We start from the raw sequence: 21,377 nt of genomic DNA, 5'->3' as shown, positions 1-21,377 counted from the left end.
CCGAAGGTAAGTAACTCGTTCATCTGATAGAGATGTCTAGCCGCAGATTCCCTAACTTAGAATAGATACCAAAGCCATACCCACAGAGGAGGCGGGTATGCGACTGAATCCCATGAAGTTCTAGAAAAAACAGCGATCCATAAGGTCACTTAACACCATAAGGAGGACAGAGCGCAGGTAACAACCACAGCACGTCAGCGCGCCCGGAGGGGCATATATGGCTCCACTGACGTCATGTCCGGGGACAACGTCAGGGCGGAGCCGGACGGCCCCCCCCCCACCCGGCACGCAGAGGTGCTGCTGCAGGAAAAGTTTTCTGAATCCAGTCTGACGCCTGGGGATATTCTAAGTTAAGGAATCTGCGGCTAGACGTCTCTATCAGATATATACATACATACACACACACACATATATATATATATACATACACACACACATATATATAAGTACACACACACACATATATATACACACTCATAATATATATACACACACACATATACATATATATGTGCACGTATGAAATAAAATTACACCTTGCACTCTATTTCTCTGGGTCCGTGGTCGTCTTTCCTCGTGGATGGGAGTTCGAAGACGAAGTTATATATATATATATATATATATATATATATATTCACTGAAAAAACCATAGGTTTCACACATGTTATAGTTAGCTGGACATTTTACTGATAAAAAACCAATGAAATTCCCCCGTTATAGTTACTGTAGGCAACTATAACTCACGCGACCGCAATCCTCTGCTGATGCTAATACTGTATTTAGACACTTATTTGCCCATATCTTCTTCCATTTAATTTTAGCTATACATATATTACAAATATTTTTTTTTCATAAAGACACATATGTCATCAGCAGAGGATTACGGTCGCGTGAGTTATAGTTGCCTACAGTAACTATAACGGGGGAATTTCATTGGTTTTTTATCAGTAAAATGTCCAGCTAACTATAACATGTGTGAAACCTATGGTTTTTTCAGTGAATTAGCAAGGTTTTTTAAATGCTATTTCCTAACTATAACGTGTGTGAAACCTATGGTTTTTTCAGTGAATTTGTACGGTTTTTTAAATGCTAAGTTACTTTACGCCATTTGTGGCGTGCGCGCCCACTTAACGCAGTTCGTTCCGTGCACGGTTTTTATCAACTTTAATAAGCCCTGTACATTTGGTGGCCTTCGGCCACCAAAAGCACAGGGGGTGAGGTCAATGTGGATAGTGTTTTTTTTATTTCGATTTTATAATTTCATGTTGCCAAAATTACGTTTTTTTTCTCTATTAATAAGCCCTGCACATTTGGTGGCCTGCGGCCACCAAAAGCACAGGGGGTGGGGTAAGTGTGGATAGTGTTTTTTTTATTTTTATTTTTTTACCGTAAGCGTACGGTAAGCTTACGGTAAGCGTACGGTAAGCGTACGGTAAGCGTACCCCGCGAAATTGCCGAAAAAAAAATAAAACCGTTTTTCCTCTTGGGGGATGTTTGGGGACTCCCTCAACATGACTATGTGGGAGGGAGTTGTCAAAACAGCCCCGTAACATGTTTTTGGCCATCATGTTTGATAAACAACACTCAGTGCGAGAGACAAAATGGCGGACGCCGCTTCCTGGTTTCGGCCGATTCGAATGTTTACTAAGATCTAAGAGCCAATCAGAATCGCGCTCGCGCACGCCACCGTAAGCTTACGGTAAGCGTACGGTAAGCGTACGGTAAGCGTACCGTAAGCGGGCTCAGATATATATATTGATTTAAAGGCTATTTTCTCAGAATCTACTGAACAGATTTACACCAAACCTACAAAAGGCACTTCCTTGACCTAGGGACTACCTCTCTGCCAAATTTCTAGTAATTCTGTTCAGCCGTTCGGGCTGTAGCTCGTTCTAAAGGTCCTATGGAAAAATGCATGGGAAAAACGCGTTTTGGGACCCCCCTTTTATCTCAGCCCCCGCTTGACGAATCCCCCCGAGACTTTCAGGGTAGGAGCGGAGCGTAGCGCCCCACCTATTTTGAGAAATTCGCGAGGATTCGTCGACCGGCGCCAAAGTTATTCAAAATAGAATGTTGAGGTTTTCCTATGGAAACGTGGTCCTAACTATAACTACCTACTGGCGACCGCCAGTAGGTAATATATATATATATATATATATATACACACACACACACACATATATCAGAGCTATCACCTTCCCACGGTGGTAGAAGTCATTATATGGACTAATGTATATAGTACAGCACATGGCCCTTAAATAACTTCAAAGCCTGTGATCCAGTATGAAAGAACGCATTATGATATAGACACATGTTACTAACAAATACTCAGGACTTAACAAAGAAAAGCAAGACAGGACAAACAGGTAGATTTACCAATATGGAAAATGTCAGCCTGTGGTAGAGACAAGGCGAGATTTAATGGAGTTTTCCCAATATCAAATGTAGAAAGGAACCCAGGAAAAAGGAGGGGCTAATATTTCTAAATCCACATATCTCGCTCAAAGAGGGATTTAGTGCAGGTGAGATGCTGAAAACGGACATATTTGTTAGGAGTCTGTGTTACGTGGGCATGAGCAAAACTGAAAGAGCTTGATTGAGGCATCTGATTATCTACATACAACCAATGTACAATTGAATGAAGTTATTGGCCAGCTGACATGTTGGGTGCCTAGCATGCTTGACATAGCCGTGATGTGATTAAGCTACAACATTTGCTATTGTACAGTCTGCATTAAAACCCTTCAGGTCCATATCAATTGCAGATTCATTATCCACGTGTAAATCACGACAGCAATCACTCATTAACGACTGAAGTTTCTTTCTTCTTCTATCATGTAGTTTTCAGGCTATTTTGCCTAATAGTTCAGAGACTGGGCAGATATCTCAGAGCTGTAGCCTCCTTGCGCCTTTTTTTTTTACATGTAAAGAATGCTATACATACGATCCTGAACAAAGCTGTCATCCCTTCGTTAACATATAAATAAACTTACCTTTATTCCTTCATTATAGCTGTCTACTGGATTGTTAAGACTTGCAATGCTACCCAGATGGCTTGGGGCTCCTGGACGAGGAGGTTTCTTTGGTGGAGCTGCATGATCTAGTGAATAAAATATCTTTATGCTCAGACTTGCTCTTCGTGGAAATTAAATATAATATTTGAGATACAAATCTTCATATGGCAAAAACACAGAAATTATAATAGCAAACAGATCTACTAAATATATTGTTTTTATTATACCCATATCTCAGTCTAGTTAAGCTTAATGGTCCAGAGAGGTCTCCAACCTTTTGTGTAATAAGAGCTACTTCTGTTCAACAAAAGTCATCCCGAACTACTGATGTTAGAGTAGTGATAGTGAGCACCCCATCCAAGACTGTCTGCAGTGTCACACCAGTGCATTAGGCAGGGTTGTCTGCCCCAAAGTAAAACAGCACCATCAATTTTGAATACATCTACATGGGTAATAAAAAACATTCATAGCTACAACCCTCCAGCACTAAAATCATAATATGAGTAATAAATCTCTCCAACTCAAATAATATCTTTAAACTACTTTTGTAAATTAACCATTTTTCTCCAATCATTATCTTAGGAGGTCTGGAAATACACACATGTTCATCTCGAGTACATGCTTTTTAATATTGGGATACTAATAACTCAACAATCAAAACTTTCGAATTTCATAGTCTGGGCTGCACAGAGGAGAGCTACTCACAGGTAGCTGGAGAGCTACTGGTAGCTCACGAGCTACTCAGAGATGCCTGGAGACAATTCATTCTCCTGCTGAGGTAATCATCTAAGACTAGCGAAACTACACACAGGTTAGTTGTGATATAGAATCTAGCTACACATACAACTTTTAAAAACCTGGCTTGCATATACTGGGGAGGATTCCAAAATTGGAAAATTCAGACACAATATCAGATGTACACAATTCTAGCTATTCCAGAGTATCTCTAAATTCTAGTTGGTTATCAAAGGACAGCATGGAACTTCAGAGGGAGCTGAAAGAATTGGGCATGGGGAAGGAGTGTATCTCTGTTAGCAAAGAGGGTTTTTTCCAGTATAGGCTCTAAAAACTCTAAATGGGCCTTTAATGCAGGTTTTAAGCTACTCGTGAATCCAAACTGTGCAAAGTCTTCAGTGGACCTATAAAGCTAAGTAGGCAGAGCTTCAGCTGCTGATTAAGTTATATGTTAACTAAGGTTAAGAATCTCGACTTCATCATCGATAACAACCTCTCCCTTAAGCCTCAGGTGTCTATGGTCACGGCTACCTGCTTCTCTGTTCTCAAATGGCTCAAGAAGATCCTCTGGCTCATCCCGCCAGCCGTCCAGAGAACAGTGAAGCAGGCTCTGGTGACATCCAGATTGGACAATGGCAATGCACTATACCTGGGCGCAGACTAATCATCGATCCGTCACCTGCAGATCATTCAGAACACGGCCGCTCGTCTTATTCGGCTGCCTAGATATGCTTCAGTTTCATTGCTGCTTCACAAACTACACTGGCTTAGGGTTGATAAGCGTATCAAATTAAGGCCTTAGGCTATATGTTCGGGCCAGACATGGCTTGGCCCCTTCATACATTAAAGGCTTGGTAAAACCCTATGTGCCCACCCAACAGTTAAGATCATCCAACCTCTCACTGTTTACAATGCCCAGGTTTCATCTTGCTCGCATGAAGGGTCGCTCGTTTTCCTACCTGGGCCCGAAACTCTGGAATTCCCTCCCGTTTGCTCTTAAGAACTGTCACTCCCTACTTATCGTTCGCAAGAACCTGAAGACATTGCTTTTTAGCCGTCATGTCTGACTTTACGCTATATAGGGTTGTGGTTAGCTGCCCACTGCGGTTTTGCTTGCTGCCTTGTCCAGCGCTAGGAGGCCCTTTTTGGGCAGCCACACGCTCTATAAGTTTCAATAATAATAATAATAATGATAGAATGTCAGAAACACTTAAAAAGATGGAGAGGGTGTGCTGTCTGCACCACGTCTCTAATGGAAAATGTTTAATTCTGACAAGGTAAATAATTATGTGAAGCTTACTCCTGTCAAACAATTTTAAATACCTATGATTGAATAAGCTGGCTCGCTCACCAGTTCCTCAGACCTATCAACTGTCTCAGTTTTAGGCACTGACACTACTTCTCCATGGCCTCTTCAATTGGCCAACCTTTTCTTGAGATAAAGTCCAATATGGCCTACAGGGGCTGTTATTATCGAAAGGGTACACTGTCCTTGTTTTTGTCACAGTGCATCCTTAAATAGGTGCACCGGGCGCAACCAGGGACAGTGTATCCTCCCCTGTAGTAAACCCAAAGGATGTAGATGTTTTTGGGGGGTGCTGGATAACCCAAGATATTGCGTGCAGCCAAAGGAGCAGCGGGCAGATGGCTCCAGCAGGGCACCCATGGCCTTATCTGTCTGTGTCCTTCTTAATTTTTTCCATCATTCAATGAACTTGTATTCCAAAGAGGTGCTCACCGTCGAAAGGTTAGCTGAGGAGATATTGCACCCCTGGTTTGAAACCAGACATGTACAGCAAAGTTTTTAAGCATAGGACTAGCACAGTGCTATCCATGCCGAGATGTAAAATGACAAAGGCCTTTTACCACTCCAGGTGCAGTATTACAGCTTTGAACAGGGGTTGCTTATATTTATTTCAGGTTTGCTTGGTTGGTATTTTACCAATTCAAAGCTGTAACACTGTGCATGGAGTGGTAAAAGGTTTTTGTCATTTTACAGCTCGGCATGGATAGCACTGTGCTAGTCCTATGCTTAAAAACTTTGCTGTAGAAATGGCAAAAGACTTTGTCCCTTTCAATCTCGGCATGGATGGTACTGTGCTAATCCTATGCTTAAAGACTTTGATAGAAAAGCGGACATTTGAGGTGAGCAAATTAGAGTGTCGCTGGTGTTAAGGGTGCTCTATACAGGAGCGTCTCTCCACCTAAAGTTGAGAACTACTCAGAGTTCTCTGCTTCTTTTTTTTGCAATATATATATGTGATCACCGCAGTGACCGAAACGTGTCAGAACAAGCTGGAGCAGTTTATGTAATAAAAAAGAAATTTGGCACGTTAAGTGGAGTCCGTACCCTTTTTACCCGTTGGAGAATGGACGGTTTGGGAACTTGTTGATTGGATATATATATATATCTCAAATATATATATATCAAAATTGCTGTTACTTTATCATATATGCAATTGTAACGCCTAAATCCTTATGTTAATGTAGTATTTCAGGATAGCTTGTACTTAACAGAATTTCTTCATTCTAGCTATGAATGCTCAAGTTTTTCTTACCTGGTTTACCGACTGGCTGGTATATGTGCTGGTTAGCAGTCTGTTGAAAAAAAGAAACAAAATAAAAAAACTGTTAAAAAATAAGTCTGATTATTTTAGTCACATGCACCACAATCATGACATTTCACAATAAACTGGCATGTAGCAATCCTGTTTTATTTATTTGTACTATCAAACCCTTGAAAATGTCCTTGTAAAGTGTTCCAACCACAAACATTCCAAAGCATTTCCTGGCATGCCATCATTCTGAGGCCTTGCGGGGGACACAAAAAGAAATGTCTATAACTGCACAGTGGATCAAACCATTTGGATGATAGAAGCGAGGGTACTCATAACAAAACTCTGCACTGTTAAGAAAAGGCAGTTTTGGGACAAAGAAAAATAAAAAGGTGGCACGAATGCCAAATGGGTGGTAGATACTGAAAATTGTCTGGGAATTGATGTGGGTGATAAATAAATCTAATGGATAACAGATCTCTCTCCCCCCCCCCCCTCGCGAACAGGCCCCATGCCAAGAGTTGTTGGACAAGCAGGCTTGATGTAGAACCATATCCTGGCTGCAATTCCTGCTGCAGATTTACAGGCACAGCCAAAGAAGGAAATGGGGTAAAGGAAAATAGAGACCTAACAGAGTGGGGGGCTGAGTAGATAAAGGCAGAATGTGGGTATCATGAGGACCTGTGGTTATTTCACGACAAAAAACACTAGAGGATACAGTCCACCTTTGTAAATCAAGTGGTTACTTTTAGCTTCACTTGCATGACTAGTTATGGAACATAAGCACCAATGTGATAGAAAAGCTGGTGGAGCGGGAGGGGAGTTTTGAATCCATGGCTTACTGGAGACAAGCTACAGCCATTAGCAACAACAAAAACTAAAACCATATCATGAAAGATGCTTCAGTCTCATTCCATATAGACAAAAAGCATGGATTTTGCCTATGTAGATTGTTAGGGAGAATAGAGGTAACGTGAACAAGACAATATAACATGGGAATATTAAAGCCTATAAGGGAACCAACCTGATTTACTGACTATTTTGTGGAAATAACAGTATGTCTAGCTGCTGAAAATCTACACCTGGGATTAGCGATGCGCACAGTGTGTGAACGTCATAAAACAAAGATTAGTAACATTTTAACAAAATGGGCGTGGTTCCTGCAAGCATGCAAACTGAGCATCAAGCAGGATGTGTCCTTTCATAGGTGGAGGTCAGAGATAAGACAGGCCAAACAGTCCATGCCTAAAACCATGATGCAGATTTGGCAGAGATAAACTCATTGAAGAAGCAGTTACTTTATTTGTCAGAAGCAAGGGAGAGAGATCAATGTGCCAACGAAGCAAGACTCGAAAATGTACCTGTATCAAATGTACTTGTTAACGTAGAAATGTTCTGGAGAGGTAGCTAGGATAGGGATTCCATATAAAGGGATAATATGGGCAACATTTCCTTGGTGAGCTTTCATGAAGAAAACATATTTAGACTCCTGCAGTTGCCAATATTTATAGCACTCTTCATAAGTATTTAGGAGAGAAAATCTGCTGGCAGCAGACAGAACCCACTTCGCTGTTTAAAGATACCTACAAGTGTATAATTATGACCTAAATGTCTGTGTACCTACAACACCAGACCTTGATCATCTTCAAGTTAAGAGTGCAACTAAATAGGGAGCTATCGTAAATAACTTTGGTGAAACCAAAAATTTTTAGAACTCCCAAAGATAGAGTTCGACAATATCAATTAATATACCATCCAAGAATATATATATCATTCTATTAGGTGAAAAATCCAGCAACATTAATGCGGGTGCATTAGCTAAGTCTGATTATGTAATATGGGGCTTTATTTGCTGTGGGCTCCATCACTGAGGGACCCCACAATCCAGGCAAGAGGAGAAAACAGTCTTAGTCTCAAAATTCTTCAACATTTAACATGCCACAGCAGGGAGACACCCCTTTAAGTAGTGCCCGTCCTCACTCCTCTGATGTGCATTCCTGACAAAGACATATTAATGAACAGTAGGGTGACGCCCCTGCACCCCAATCCCATAATGCCTTACATAAAGAACTCAACCAAACCACCATCATAATCCACCCCTCCAAGAAGACGCAAAGCTGCTAGTCAACATCAACTAAAGGCACTTTCCTTAGTGGTGAAGTGGCATGTCAGCATTGTGCAAAACACCTTCCTAAACAAACAACTGGTTGTGAGTGTGTACCTTTGTGTATTACTCGAACATACATTTATGAGTAGGGTAACTGAGAATACATGTTACTGCCCTTAGCTGTTGAGCTGAGGCAGGCTGTCATTTTTCTCATACTCCTGCAGCACAGCTGTTCACCCTTTCGATCCACTTCTACTCCAGTGCAAGGGTTCCGAAAGAGCCTTCTTAGAAGGAATTATAACTTCCAAAGCATAAGAACTGGCTTATGTGGCTCTGCAGTTAAGTTAAACTAATGCGGAACCATTTAGCAGACCTGTTTTTTAGCTGTGAGCTGCCCTCTTTCACCTTAGCCTCCAACCTCGGTCAGACTCTTGCCTCTGCATTCCCTAGTGTTCACTGAACCGTACAAATCCTCAGGAACACTCTGCTGCTTCAGTTCAGAGGTAGGGTCCTGAGAGGTTCGGAAAGCTTCATACATACCTAAACATGTAACGTTCATATATCACTTGTGATGGTCCAATAAAACGTTCCTTTCGCCGCTACAGAGTTGATTCCTGTTCAGATTTTCCTATCAAGCATTTTTGAAAATATTTGCTAGATATTTCATGAATGCTAAAATAATATTATATGAAACCACAAGACATCCTTTTTAGGAGAACCATCCTATTTTATATGCATTCATGGGATTTTCTAGAGACAGGTTAAATTATCAGCTAAATCACACAAAACGGCCTACAGATTACACAGGTTTTTCCAAACAAAGTGTTCATTATGATCCGACATCACAATTATCCAACTGCATGTTCATCTGCTTTATGTCTCTATTCCTAATAAAAGAATAACCCAAAGAGTCTTTGGTCGGTTGCTTAAAATCCCTTTCTATATCTTCCCAGTGATACAGAATCACACAAACTGTTGAGACACTTGAAAAATCCAAAGAACGGAGTCCTCAAACATGTACATGCATGACCTTTATTTGATATAACAAGCTATAATGGAAACAGACTATGGATCTCAGCATCCCAGGATTTATATCTTATGGGAACAGGGGCACAGTGGTGACTAGCAGAATTGCTCAGGAGCACACAATCTCACCAACTGGGGCAAATAGGGTAAGAACTCAGGTCAACCGGTTTGACAGTGAACAGCTTCACCCCTGAATACACCACCGAATTCATGGATACAGTAGATGTGGCGAAGAGCTGGCGTCATCATCTGAACAACACATTGACTTTAATAAGAAATTAATTTTACTTTAATGCAAAATACTGATTAATCCAATTAGTATTTCTGCCTGAAATTCAAAACTATAGGCATTTTGTGCTATGCTTGTATTTTTTTCAAAGTGGATTCATTAAAAAGCCATACGGGAAGTAGTGGGTTAACAGTTTGAAGCCTCTTCGATGTGATGCACTCCAAGCTGGTACTGGATTAAACATCCTTTGTACACTACCAGTACAACAACATCTTGAGACAACACCACGGGTTAAGAGTTCTTTGGCACCAGTCCCAGCCCAGCCCCTTGTCTGGATGCTTAAGTCCTGGGAAACTGACTTCACCTCCCAGGCCGCCACATTTCACATGGACCATCCCAACTGAGAATGTGTTCTAAAAATAAGCTAAAAAGAAAACATTCTGAGGAAACCGATCTCATTCAAACATCATTACAAGGCATTCCTTATTCCCATTCTGATTTCATAGTAAAACAAACTTCACCACTTTAAGAAAAAGGGAAGATAAGCATTCAAGTCCATTGTATGTGTTTTTTAGAGAACTGTAGTTTTAAATACAAACAGAGTAATTCTTGAGATGTCACTATTAAAAATATGTACTTGAGCTAATGACAGCAACAAGAACGAACACGTTTTGCTCGGTCTTTTTTTTTGTTTTACATTCCATTCACCAGCAAGCGCACCGAAGAAACACAGATCCGAGCACTACACAGGAGCTACTTCTCTTAAGCACTACTACCGCACTTCCGCACAGAAAAAGCACTACAAACTCCACGTGTGAAGGCGAGTGAAAGATGGCAAGTGCTGGGAGCGGCTCCTGCATACGTTTACAACACTGGGAAGAGGGAGCTGAAGGTGAAGAAGCAGTACTAGGAAGAGGAGAGAGAATGGAGCAGACACGAGACAAAAGATAATAAAGGGGAAATGAGAGCGATGTAAAATGATTAAGCATGGAATAGGGCACAAGAAAGAAAAGGGAGGTAAGAGCGAAACAGTAAAAGGAGCGAGAAAGCACCAGGATTTGAGACAGAAACGAGAAAAAGGAAAACAAAGGAAATGTGATGAGAAAAAATGTATTAAAGAGATAGATGAAAAACAGGAGGGAAAATGAGGTGCGACATTATGAGGAACGGAAAGCAAATGAGAAATAAACGGAACCTGCAACAGTGGATAGAGAAAAACACACATACCATACTGAAGGGGAGACAGAGAGCACGTGCGGGAGGTGATGGGATTAAAAAACCGAGAATTTTGAGACGGGGGAAGAGGTGCAGTCATAAAATAGAATGCGGCCTTGGGAGTCCACTTACCGGGCCCTGGAGGCCTCCGTCCTCTCGGTCGATGCTGCCTCTCGAGATCCTCCCGTCAGGCTTCTAAAGAAAGACAACAAAAACGGGGCCGGCATGAAACAAAAATACGAAAACGGCAAATATCAACGCAACTCAACCCAGAGCTGTCACAGGTGCAGAGGAATCCGCCCCGTTTCCGACTCCCACCCTCTTCACAGGGGCGCCCCCGCGCAATTCCGCCAAATAGCGTCACGCGTGCCCAATATATATATATTTAGAAAAAAAACACACACACACAACGGACGGTTAAAATATCCACTCTACCATTTTCAGTACACAGCATTTGAAGTGTTGCATTTGGGCAGCGGGCGCTCGGTTCTGTGACTACTTCACAGAGAAACTACCAACCGCAGGGTAAAAAAATGCGAAATGTTTCCCCGTTTCCTGCTGGGGGACGGCTTAAATGTACTTGGCTGTATCTGCAAAACGGCAAATGGGCCCAATTACCGAGGCGCTCTAAACATTGCACAAGCCTTTCGAGGCAGTGAGCACTAATGAAGAAATCTGGACACAATACGAGTGCAACGACCAAAATTCAGATTTCGCTGTCCTTACGGCGTGCTGGGAAGGGAAACAGAAACGTGATGAATGCGGCCGAAATCCAGAAATGTTTGGAACTGCGAATGATGCGGCCATGGAGACACTGGGCTCCCACTAATGTTTAGCATTCGCTACTCGGGTGTTCATGCGTCCTTCTGATGAGCCAGGGAAAAGGAATTAGTCATAAATATGTCATAAAAGAAACCAAGTGCTCAACTATATTGCAAGTCTCTTTCGACCGATCCCCATGACGAAGATCAAAAGTGACACGTCAGCCCCGAGGGCTAATGTCGAAATGTTGTGCTGTGGAATGCACTTCTTTGGAGGTCACCCTAACACTAAAGAAAATTGCAGCAAAATATACAGTACTAAAAAAAATAAAAATCAACATACTAAACCTGCGAGCTGAAATAATTGAATCTGTCTGTCCATATGGTAGATGCGATTTCCACCAACCTATGGCCCAGTGGTAACCTTTTGGCCTCTAAAATGTTTTAGAATACAATTGTTTTTAGGTACTAGGACTTTCCTCACAGTACAACCCTAAACCCTACCAAAATGTCTTTCCTGATTACAGATTACAATAACACATTTAAATAATATCTAAGAAAACACTAGTCTCTTTCCATTATAGGCAGTAATCAAAATCAATCAAGTTTCTTGTCAAGTGCGACTACTCACCCATTAGGGTCTCAAGGCGCTAAGTGTGGGGAGAGGGGGAGTTAAAGAGCCAGGTTGAGGTCCTTCCTGAATTGTTGAAGTGATGGTGATTGCCTGAGGTGCGGAGGCAAGGAGTTCCAGGTCTTCGCTGCGAGGCAGGAGAAGGATCTTTCTCCAGCCGTGGTGATGCGGATCTGTGAGATGGTGGCCAGGGCCAGTTGGGCGGAGCACAGAAGTCTGGTTGGAGCATAGTAGGAGATGCGGTGGTTGAAGTATGCAGGTCCGGCATTGTTAAGGGCTTAGTAGGCGTGCATGAGGAGCTTGAAGGTGACTTTTGTTGACAGGAAGCCAGTTAAGGTCTCTCAGATGGCCCGTGATGTGGCTGCGGCGTGGTATGTTCAGGATGAGTCTGGCGGCGGCGTTCTGGGTGTTCTTCAGTTTCTTTAGGAGTTTCTGGGTGGTGCCGGTGTAGTGTGCGTTGCCGTAGTAGAGTCTGCTGCTGACGAATGCATGGGTGACCGTTTTCTTGGACTTAGTGGGATCCACTTGAAGATCTCATGAAGCAGGCAGAGCGTGTGGAAGCTGGAGGACGAGACAGCGTTGATTTGGCGGTTAATTGAGAGTGAGGAGTCCAGGATGATGCAGAGGTTTCGTGCGTGGTCTATGGGTGTGGGGGGTTCTGAGTGCTGCGGGCCACCAGGAGTCGCCCCGGGCGGAGCCCAAGATGAGGACTTCAGTCTTGTCTGAGTTGAGCTTGAGGCAGCTGTTCTTCATCCAGGTGGCAACTGCCTTCATCCCGTTGTGGAAGATGCTCTTGGCAGCTGTGGGTTCATCTGTGAGGGAGAGGATCAGCTGGGTGTCGTCAGAGTAGGAGACAATGTTGAGTCCGTGGCTTCTGACGATGGCTGCAAGTGGGGCCATGTAGATGTTGAAGAGGGTGGGGCTCAGGGAGGATCCCTGAGGCACTCCGCAGCTGATCTCTGTGGGTTCCAAGTTGAACGGTGGGAGTCTGACTCTCCGTGTTCAGCTGGTGAGGAAGGACCGGATCCATTCCAGGGCTTTGTCGCGTCGTGAAGTCTTGCACAGAGGGCGTGGTGGGAGACAGTGTCGAAGGTGGCTGAGAGGTACAGGAGGATGAGGTCAGCAGTCTCGCCTCGGGACCGGATGTTTGCACTTGTTTTTGTCATGGAAAAGTCTTTGGAAGTCACAAGATAGGTGACTCCTCCTTTCGACGATAGTGTGCATGGGCATCGGCTCCATCTTCAGATTGTTTTTGCCAGAAGGGAAATGATGGAGTTTTGCGAGAAACAGATAAGATGCCCATGTATGCTATATCTAAATAAGATAGTACTGGAACAGATGAAGGTAGCCGGGGAGGCGGGTGGGCATGTGTGGATCTCAGCTCTACATGCAAAGAACAGATGCATACTGGTAAGTAGCATTTTCCGTTCGAGACATATGAGCTGCAGATCACACACTATGCATAGATTGTATAGCAGTACCCATTCCTAGCGGCAACCACCAGTATCTGCTGCAGTAGTTTGAAATAATGTTTTGAGTACAGCCTGGCCCACACTAGCTTGCTGTTTTGTTTGCACATCTACACAACAGTGCTTTGTGAATGTGTGTGGTGTAGACCAAGTAGCTGCTTTGCAGATGTCATCTAAGGGAATGTTTCCTAAAAATGCCATTGAAGCCCCTATCTTTCTGGTAGAGCGGGCTTCAGGGGGAACTGATAATGTACGTTTTGCTTTGTGATAGCAAATCTGTATGCATTTGACAATCCACCTTGCTATCCCAGATTTTGATATGGGGTTGCCTTTATGTGGTGGTGAAAAGGACACGAAAAGTTGCTTTGTGTTGCAAAAAGGTTTTGTTCTTTCAATGTAATAAAGCAGTGCTCTTTTTACATCTAAAGTATGAAGAGCTCTTTCTGCGACTGTTTGTGGTTGCGAGAAAAATAATAGCAACTTCACAGACTGGTAGAGGTGGAAGGCAGAAATAACCTTAGGGAGGAATTTTGGATTGGTTCTGAGAACCACTTTGTTATGATGGAGTTGTAAAAACAGATTCTTGAATAGTGATTGCCTGTAGCTCACTGACTCTTCTAAGTGAAGTTATGGTCACTAGGAAAGCAACTTTCCATGTTAGAAATTGTAGCTCGCATTTGTGCGGAGGCTCAAAAGGAGGGCCCGTTAGTCTTGTGAGAACTGTGTTTAAATTCCACACAGGTGAGGGTGGTACCCTGGGGGGAATTATTCTTTCGAGGCCTTCCATAAATGCTTTGATGGCAGGTACCCTGAATAGCGACAAGTGTTGTCTATTTTGTAAGTAGGCTGCTATGGCTGCGAGGTGTAACCTAATAGATGTGTATGCTAAGTTGCACCTTTGGAGATGCAGTAGATAACCTATGATGTGTTGAACAGACATCTAGAGGATTGATGGTGTTATTGTGACAATATATGATGAATCGTTTCTACTTGGCTGCATAGCAGGCTCTAGTGGTGGGGTTTCTAGCTTCCTTGATAATGTTCATACAGTCAGGGGGAAGGTTAAGGTAACCGAATTCTAAGACCTCAGGAGCCAGATCGCTAGGTTGAGCTGTGCTGGGTACAGGTGTCTGATCTCTCCACGGTTCTGGGTTAAGAGGCGTGGGGAGAGGTGTAGTTTTTGGTGCGGGACTACGGATAGTTCCAGTAATGTGGTGTACCACGGTTGTCTGGCCCATGGTCGAGCAACTAGGATGAGAGTGATTGAGTGTTGCTGTAGTTTGCGCACCACCAATTCATCCATATCGCATTTCCTTTGGACAATGGGAGTGGATATCTGGCGGCGAAGCTTGGGCATTTGGTGTTTTCGTGTGTGGCGAAGAGATCTATCTGTGGTTGCCCCCACATGTGGAAAAATGGTTGAAGAACTTGCGGATGAAGTTCCCACTCGTGAATCTGTTGCGTCTGACGACTCCCGGGACATGTTGGGCTAGGAGAAAAATGTTCTGAGGAATAGCCCATCTCCATATGTTTTGCGCTAGTTGAGAGAGCTGTAGGGAGTGTGTCCCGCCTTGTTTTTGTATGTAGTACATGGCTGTCATGTTGTCGGTGTGGACTAGGACAGCTTTGCCTGATATTTGTTTCTGGAAAGCCTTCAGGGCTAGGAAGATGGCTAGTAACTCCAAGTGATTGATGTGGATTAAGTTTTGTTGAGGCGTCCACCTGCCCTGCATGGTGTGAGGTAACAGATGAGCTCCCCAGCCGGAGAGCAATGCGCCCGATGTTAGCACAATCTGTGGAACCGGCTAGATGAATGGTCGCCCTTTGGAAAGGTGTTTAGTGTTCCACCACTGGAGAGAGTGGTGTGTGCGTCCGTCCACCAACACCAGATCTGTGAGCTGACCTTAAGCCTGGTTCCACTGACGTGCGAGACATTCCTAGGGGGACGCATTTGGAGTCTTGCGGGAGGTACTATGACTATACAAGAGGCCATCATCCCTATCAATTGCATGAACACTTGAGCTGGAAGAGAGTGTTGCGGCTGCAATTTTGATATGAGGCTTTGTATGCTTGCTATCCTGGCTGGGCTGGGATATGCAAGTGCTTTTGAGGTGTTTATTGTGGCACCGAGGTACTGTTGTATGTGGGACGGTTGTAGGTGAGACTTTGCGTGGTTCATCGTAAACCCTAAGTCGTGGAGTAGTTTGATTGTGGCGCGAGTGTGATGTACACACTGATGGTATGAGTTGGCTTTTATGAGCCAGTTGTCTAAGTATGGGAAGACGTGAATGTGCTGTCTTCTTAGGTGAGCTGCAACTACTGCCAGACACTTGGTGAATACTCTGGGTGCTGTGGTGACTCCGAATGGGAGGACCTTGAATTGGTAGTGCTGACCGTCCACTACAAACCTGAGATATTTCCTGTGAGAGGTGTGAATGGGAATATGAAGTAGGCATCCTTAAGATCTAGAGTGGCAAGGAAATCGCCTTGTGAGAGAAGAGGAAGGACCTGTTGAAGCATGACCATGTGAAAATGGTCTGAGTATATGTACAGGTTTAAGGGTTTAAGGCGTAGGATAGGTCTTAGAGAGCTGTCCTTCTTGAGAATGAGGAAGTACAGGGAGTAAACCCCTGTGTTTTGCTGTTACATGGGGGCTGGTTCTAGTGCATGTTTGTGCAGGAGGGAGGTTACCTCCTGCTTTAGCAGCGATAAATGTTCCGATGACATTGGGCGCTGTGTGGGTGGTATGTTTGGGGAGGCAGAAGTGAGTTCTAGACAGTAACTCGATTTAACGATTTGTCTCACCCAACTGTCTGTGGTGATGTTGTTCCAGACAGGTAGGAAATGTAGTAATCTTTCCCTGACCGGAGTGGAATGGTCTGGGGGGAGTGGAGGGAAGTCATTGGGTAGTGGTGGAGGCGGAGCAGGTATTATTGGTCTTGGCTCTACCCTTGTTATTATTGCCTCTGTAGCCTCCTCTTTGATAGCCTCTGGTGAATGTGGTCTGGGTGGGAGATTTATAGGACGTGGAGGTATTGTCAGAGGAGTAGCCTCTTGAGGTGCCCCTGTAAGAGGAGCGACGAAAGGAATGTCTGGGAGCCTGTGATTGCAAATCTCCCATTGATTTAGCCGTGTCTGTATCTTTTTTCATCTTTTCGAGAGATGAATCCACGGCAGGGCCAAATAGATGCTCCTGGTCAAATGATTGGTTGAGAATGGAAGTCTGTACCTCCGGTTTAAACCCTGAAATGCGTAGCAATGCATGCCTACGCCGGAGGACACTTGTGTTGATGGCCCTGGAGGTAGTATCTGCCACGTCTGGAGCGCAACAAATGGAGGTGTTTGTGATGATTTTACTGAGTTTTTTCGGTTCCGATGTTTTCCTAGGTTCCGATGGTGTTTTCAGTTTCGAAGCTTGCGAATGTGAAGTCTTTGGTAGCATCTTTTTGCTCAGTTCCGACTGCTTCTTCAGAGTTGAGGGGTCGGTGCCGGTAATTTTGGGTGCCGAGAGCGTGGATGTGGAGGCAGCGGTCAGCACTGATATGGAGGAAGGTTTCTTTTTCGGTGCCGGAGCTCGAGTTTGGGCACCGACGGCAGGCTGACTTGAGCCCGAGTGGCCTGAAGGCTTTGTTGTGGACTTCTTTGCCGGGCCCGAAGACGGGGCATGAGAAGTATTGTCTCGGTGTGCACCTGGGCCCGAAGGTGTAGGTGTCACTGAAGCCTTTTTGGGTGCAGGGGGAACGGGGTCGGGGTCGACGTCACTACATACGACCCGCTGCCCAGGAGTGATGTCCTCGAGGTCGGAGTCAACAGCTTCGGAGGCGCTGACGGGGGCCTTCTTCTATTTGCTCCTATTCTGGTACATCAACGCCCTCCTGGAAGATGTCATCGGGAATGAGTGTCGACGAGCCAGCCATTGTTCTTTGAGCTTGACGATCCCGAATGGTCATCTTGGAGCAGAAAGAGGCACAAGCTGGACAGTCTTTGGCCTTGTGCTCTGGTGAGAGGCAGAGGTTACACACCCCATGAAGATCCGTGTGTGGGAACTTCAACCCACATTGAGGACACTTCTTAAAAGGAGTCCTTTCCATGAGCCAGATGGAGTGGCCTAAGTAGGTACGAAGGACTTCGTCGACTACCGGAATCAAGGACTTCGAAATTGAAGAGATGCGCGACGACTAGGGATTGCGATCGAGACAATACCGGAGAAAGGGTGAGGATTGCGCGTCGGAAGTTGGATCGGTAGCGGCACCGAACTGGAGCACGATGAACACATCCGAGCCCGATGGCGGAAAAAAACACTATCTGAAGATGGAGCCGATGCCCATGCGCACTATCGTCCAAAGGAGGAGTCACCTATCTTGTGACTTCCAAAGACTTTTCCAAGACAAAAACAAGTGCAAACATCCGGGCCCAACACCAGATGGCGATCTATGCATAGTGTGTGATCTGCAGCTCATATGCCTCGAACATGTATTTTTTTTGTCCCAGTCTTTCATTATCCTAATTTGGCTAAAACAGGTTTGTTTTGGTAGATATACATTCCTATCAGTAAGGTCAACCCTAACCACTGGGTTACATTCTGAATCCTACGTTTGTGCTTCCTCAGACCAAACACTCTTGAAAAATGCCTAACAGTATGGATGCCATGTGAATCCTACACCTTGTAGTCCCTTTGCTTTATGCAACATTTTCTACACATTGATTTGCACACGTATGATTCATTGCCTCTGTATGTGTGTGTAATGTAAAGTGCTCCAATACCCTACACTGGTATGCCGCGCTATAAAACTAATGAAATACATCTGAGAGAAGTGCTATGGAGAGATGAGAGGCAGTGTCGGAGGGTGATAGTGAGGGAATAGGTAAAGGGCCCCAACAAAGATTGTCGTATCCTTTGCACTGTAAAATCATCCTTTAATGAATAGAATTGAATATATAATGAAAAATGTGTTGTAGAATGCCCCCTTTTCGCAGTTTTCCCCCAAATGTTTTGGGAGAGAGAACCCCCCCCCCAAAGCATCTTTGTAGTGGGCAGGCCCGCTAAGCACCAATTGGGGGCTGGTCTGACAAAATTTGCCAGAGCTGCTTAGGGTTTCAAGTCCGGCCTAGCTTACAGCGAACAATGGTCCTATCTTTTGGATAACACTAAGAGGTGAATTAAAACTGCGGCAAATTGCTATACTATGCTATACTATTTTGCTGTTATTTTACTCTGGAAACAAATATGCTGGGTACTCCAAAATTGGCTAAATTAACAGAGAATGAGTCAAGGAATGCGAGTAAGTGAAAAATCTAATCCCCAAACATTAGCTAAATATCCATAAAAGTGGAAAGACAAAGGGACAATCGCGATTCCCTCACACCAACTGCGTTCGGTGCTTTTCTTTCATCATTCAAGTACATTTGTTTACTGGTACAACAGAGTCTGGTTAGCGTATGGGACCCAGGATGCTGTTTCAGAAAGGGATAAAATGTGAGCATTCCCATAATCTCCAAAGCGTAAGCAAGAACAAAGGGCTGTCTGAACCCACTGGGGTTCCTGACGAGCAGGGCCAATAGTAATAAGTGCTATTCTACAGCTGCAACATTTTCTGCATAATTATTGAATTGCCGCATGTGAAACATAATCCATCATTGTCTGCAAACTATGCAGATTTCAACAACAAAATGCTTCTAGCTCAAACGGATCAAAAGTTACTAAAGAACAAGTTACTTACCTTCGGTAACGCTTTTTCTGGTGGATACAGTATCTGCCTGTGGATTCCTCACCTTATGAATATCCCCTCTGCGCCAGCATTCCGGAAACTTTTCGTAGCTCTCTGCGCCGACGAGGTCGTCACAGCGTCATGGCTCCGCATGACGTCACCGGAGCCATAAGAAGACCACGTCGGCGTGATGACGTCTGTTCCACCCATTTTTCCATGCCACAGAGGCAAAACGGGTGGACTGACAGAGACAACATATACAGAATTCACACAAATACACTCAGTGTATAAAGAAAGAAGAAAGCTTGCACTTCAAACAAGACAATAGTAAATAAACAGAGGTAACAAAGTTTTGAGTACACATAATACGCCAAAAAAAAGAAAACCTCAGCTTTTATGGTATAAAAGGTGGACAACGGGGAGGTGGGTGGGTCTGTGAGGAATCCACAGGCAGATACTGTATCCACCAGAAAAAGCGTTACCGAAGGTAAGTAACTTGTTCTTCTGATGGATACATCTTCCTGTGGATTCCTCACCTTATGAATAGAATCCCACAGCAGTACCTCTCCCGGAGGTGGGTGTCCACCCTTCTATACCAAAAAGTCCTGTAAAACAGAGCGCGCAAAATGGCCGTCCCTCCTCACTTCGTAATCTAAGCATTAATGCTTCGCAAAAATATGGAGGGAATCCCATGTTGCGGCCTTACAGATGTCCAAAACAGGTACACCTCTAGACAATGCAGAAGTAGAAGATTTAGACCTGGTGGAATGAGCTCGAATGCCGACAGGAGGCTCTTTACCAGCCAGGGAGTAGCATATCTTGATGCACAAGAGGATCCATCTTGATAAAGTGCGCTTGTGCACCGCCTTGCCCTTCATATGACCAGCATATCCAACAAAGATCTGGTCATCCTGACGAAAGTCCTTTGTTCTGTCCAAATAGAAGCTAATCGCCCTCTTTGGATCTAAACGATGAAGTCTCTCCTCCTCCTTGGAAGGGGGAGGATAGAAAGTAGGAAGGGTAATGGACTGACCTAGGTGGAAGGGAGTCACCACCTTAGGCAGAAAAGCAGCCCTGGTTCTAAGTACCATCCTTTCAGCATATATGGTCAGAAAAGGAGGCTTTGAACTCAAAGCCTGGAGATCACTCACCCTCCTAGCTCAAGTGATAACCACTAGAAAGACCGTTGTAAATGTCAGAAGTCTCAATGGACAACTATGCATAGGGTCAAACGTAGAACCCATTAAAAAAAGTCAACACCAGATTTAAATCCCACTGGGGCATAATAAAAGGAGTGGGCGGAAACATGTTAGTAAGCCCCTTAATGAACCTTAAGACTAATGGAGACTTAAAAAGAGAGGGTTGGTCGGGCAAACAAAGAAATGCCGACAAGGCCGACAAGTATCCTTTAACAGTGACCACAGAACAACCCTGCTGAGCCAAATGAAGTGAAAAACAAAGAACATCAGAAAGATGCACTTTCAGAGGATCAATAGATTTCTCTCCACACCATCTAACAAATTTCGACCACCTGTAGGAGTAGATAGACCTGGTGGAGTGTCGCCTGGCCGATAAAATAACATCCACCACGTCAGGCAGGAGAGAAAAAGAAATTCAAGTTGCCCCGTTCAATCTCCAGGCATGAAGGTGCAGGCTCTGGAGGTGGGGGTTTAGAATGTGCCCCTCCATCTGAGAGAGGAGGTCTGCCCTTAGAGGGAGACGGAGCGGAGGGTGCAACAAGAGGTGAAGAAGGTCCGTGTACCACAGCCTTCTTGGCCAATCCGGGGTTATCAATATAACTTGGGCCCGGTCTTGGCGAATCTTCCTCAGAACTCTAGGAATCAAGGGTATGGGAGGAAACGCGTCAAGGAGTTGAGAGCCCCAACTGAACTGAAACGCGTCCCCCAATGCTCCCTGCCCCGGAAAC

General features: G+C 44.3%; 1 protein-coding gene across 18 annotated transcripts in view; it reads right to left on the bottom strand.

Moving 5' to 3' along the window:
- Positions 1-21,377, bottom strand: part of PTK2 (protein tyrosine kinase 2) — a 799,547-nt gene that overhangs the window by 95,163 nt on the left and 683,007 nt on the right. For all 18 annotated transcript variants that reach the window (XM_085604846.1, XM_085604845.1, XM_085604850.1 and 15 more), the window contains 3 exons: positions 11,014-11,076; positions 6,308-6,347; positions 2,994-3,100 (listed from right to left, as the gene is read on the bottom strand). In XM_085604846.1, coding sequence (XP_085460972.1) covers positions 2,994-3,100; positions 6,308-6,347; positions 11,014-11,076 — 210 coding nt within the window. The remainder of the gene's footprint in view (positions 1-2,993; positions 3,101-6,307; positions 6,348-11,013; positions 11,077-21,377) is intronic.

The sequence above is a fragment of the Triturus cristatus genome, chromosome 5_1, assembly GCF_964204655.1.
Source record: "Triturus cristatus chromosome 5_1, aTriCri1.1, whole genome shotgun sequence".
Taxonomy (NCBI): Eukaryota; Metazoa; Chordata; class Amphibia; order Caudata; family Salamandridae; genus Triturus; species Triturus cristatus.
Note: the sequence above shows the minus strand (reverse complement) of the source record. Positions and strands in the feature narration are given on the sequence as shown.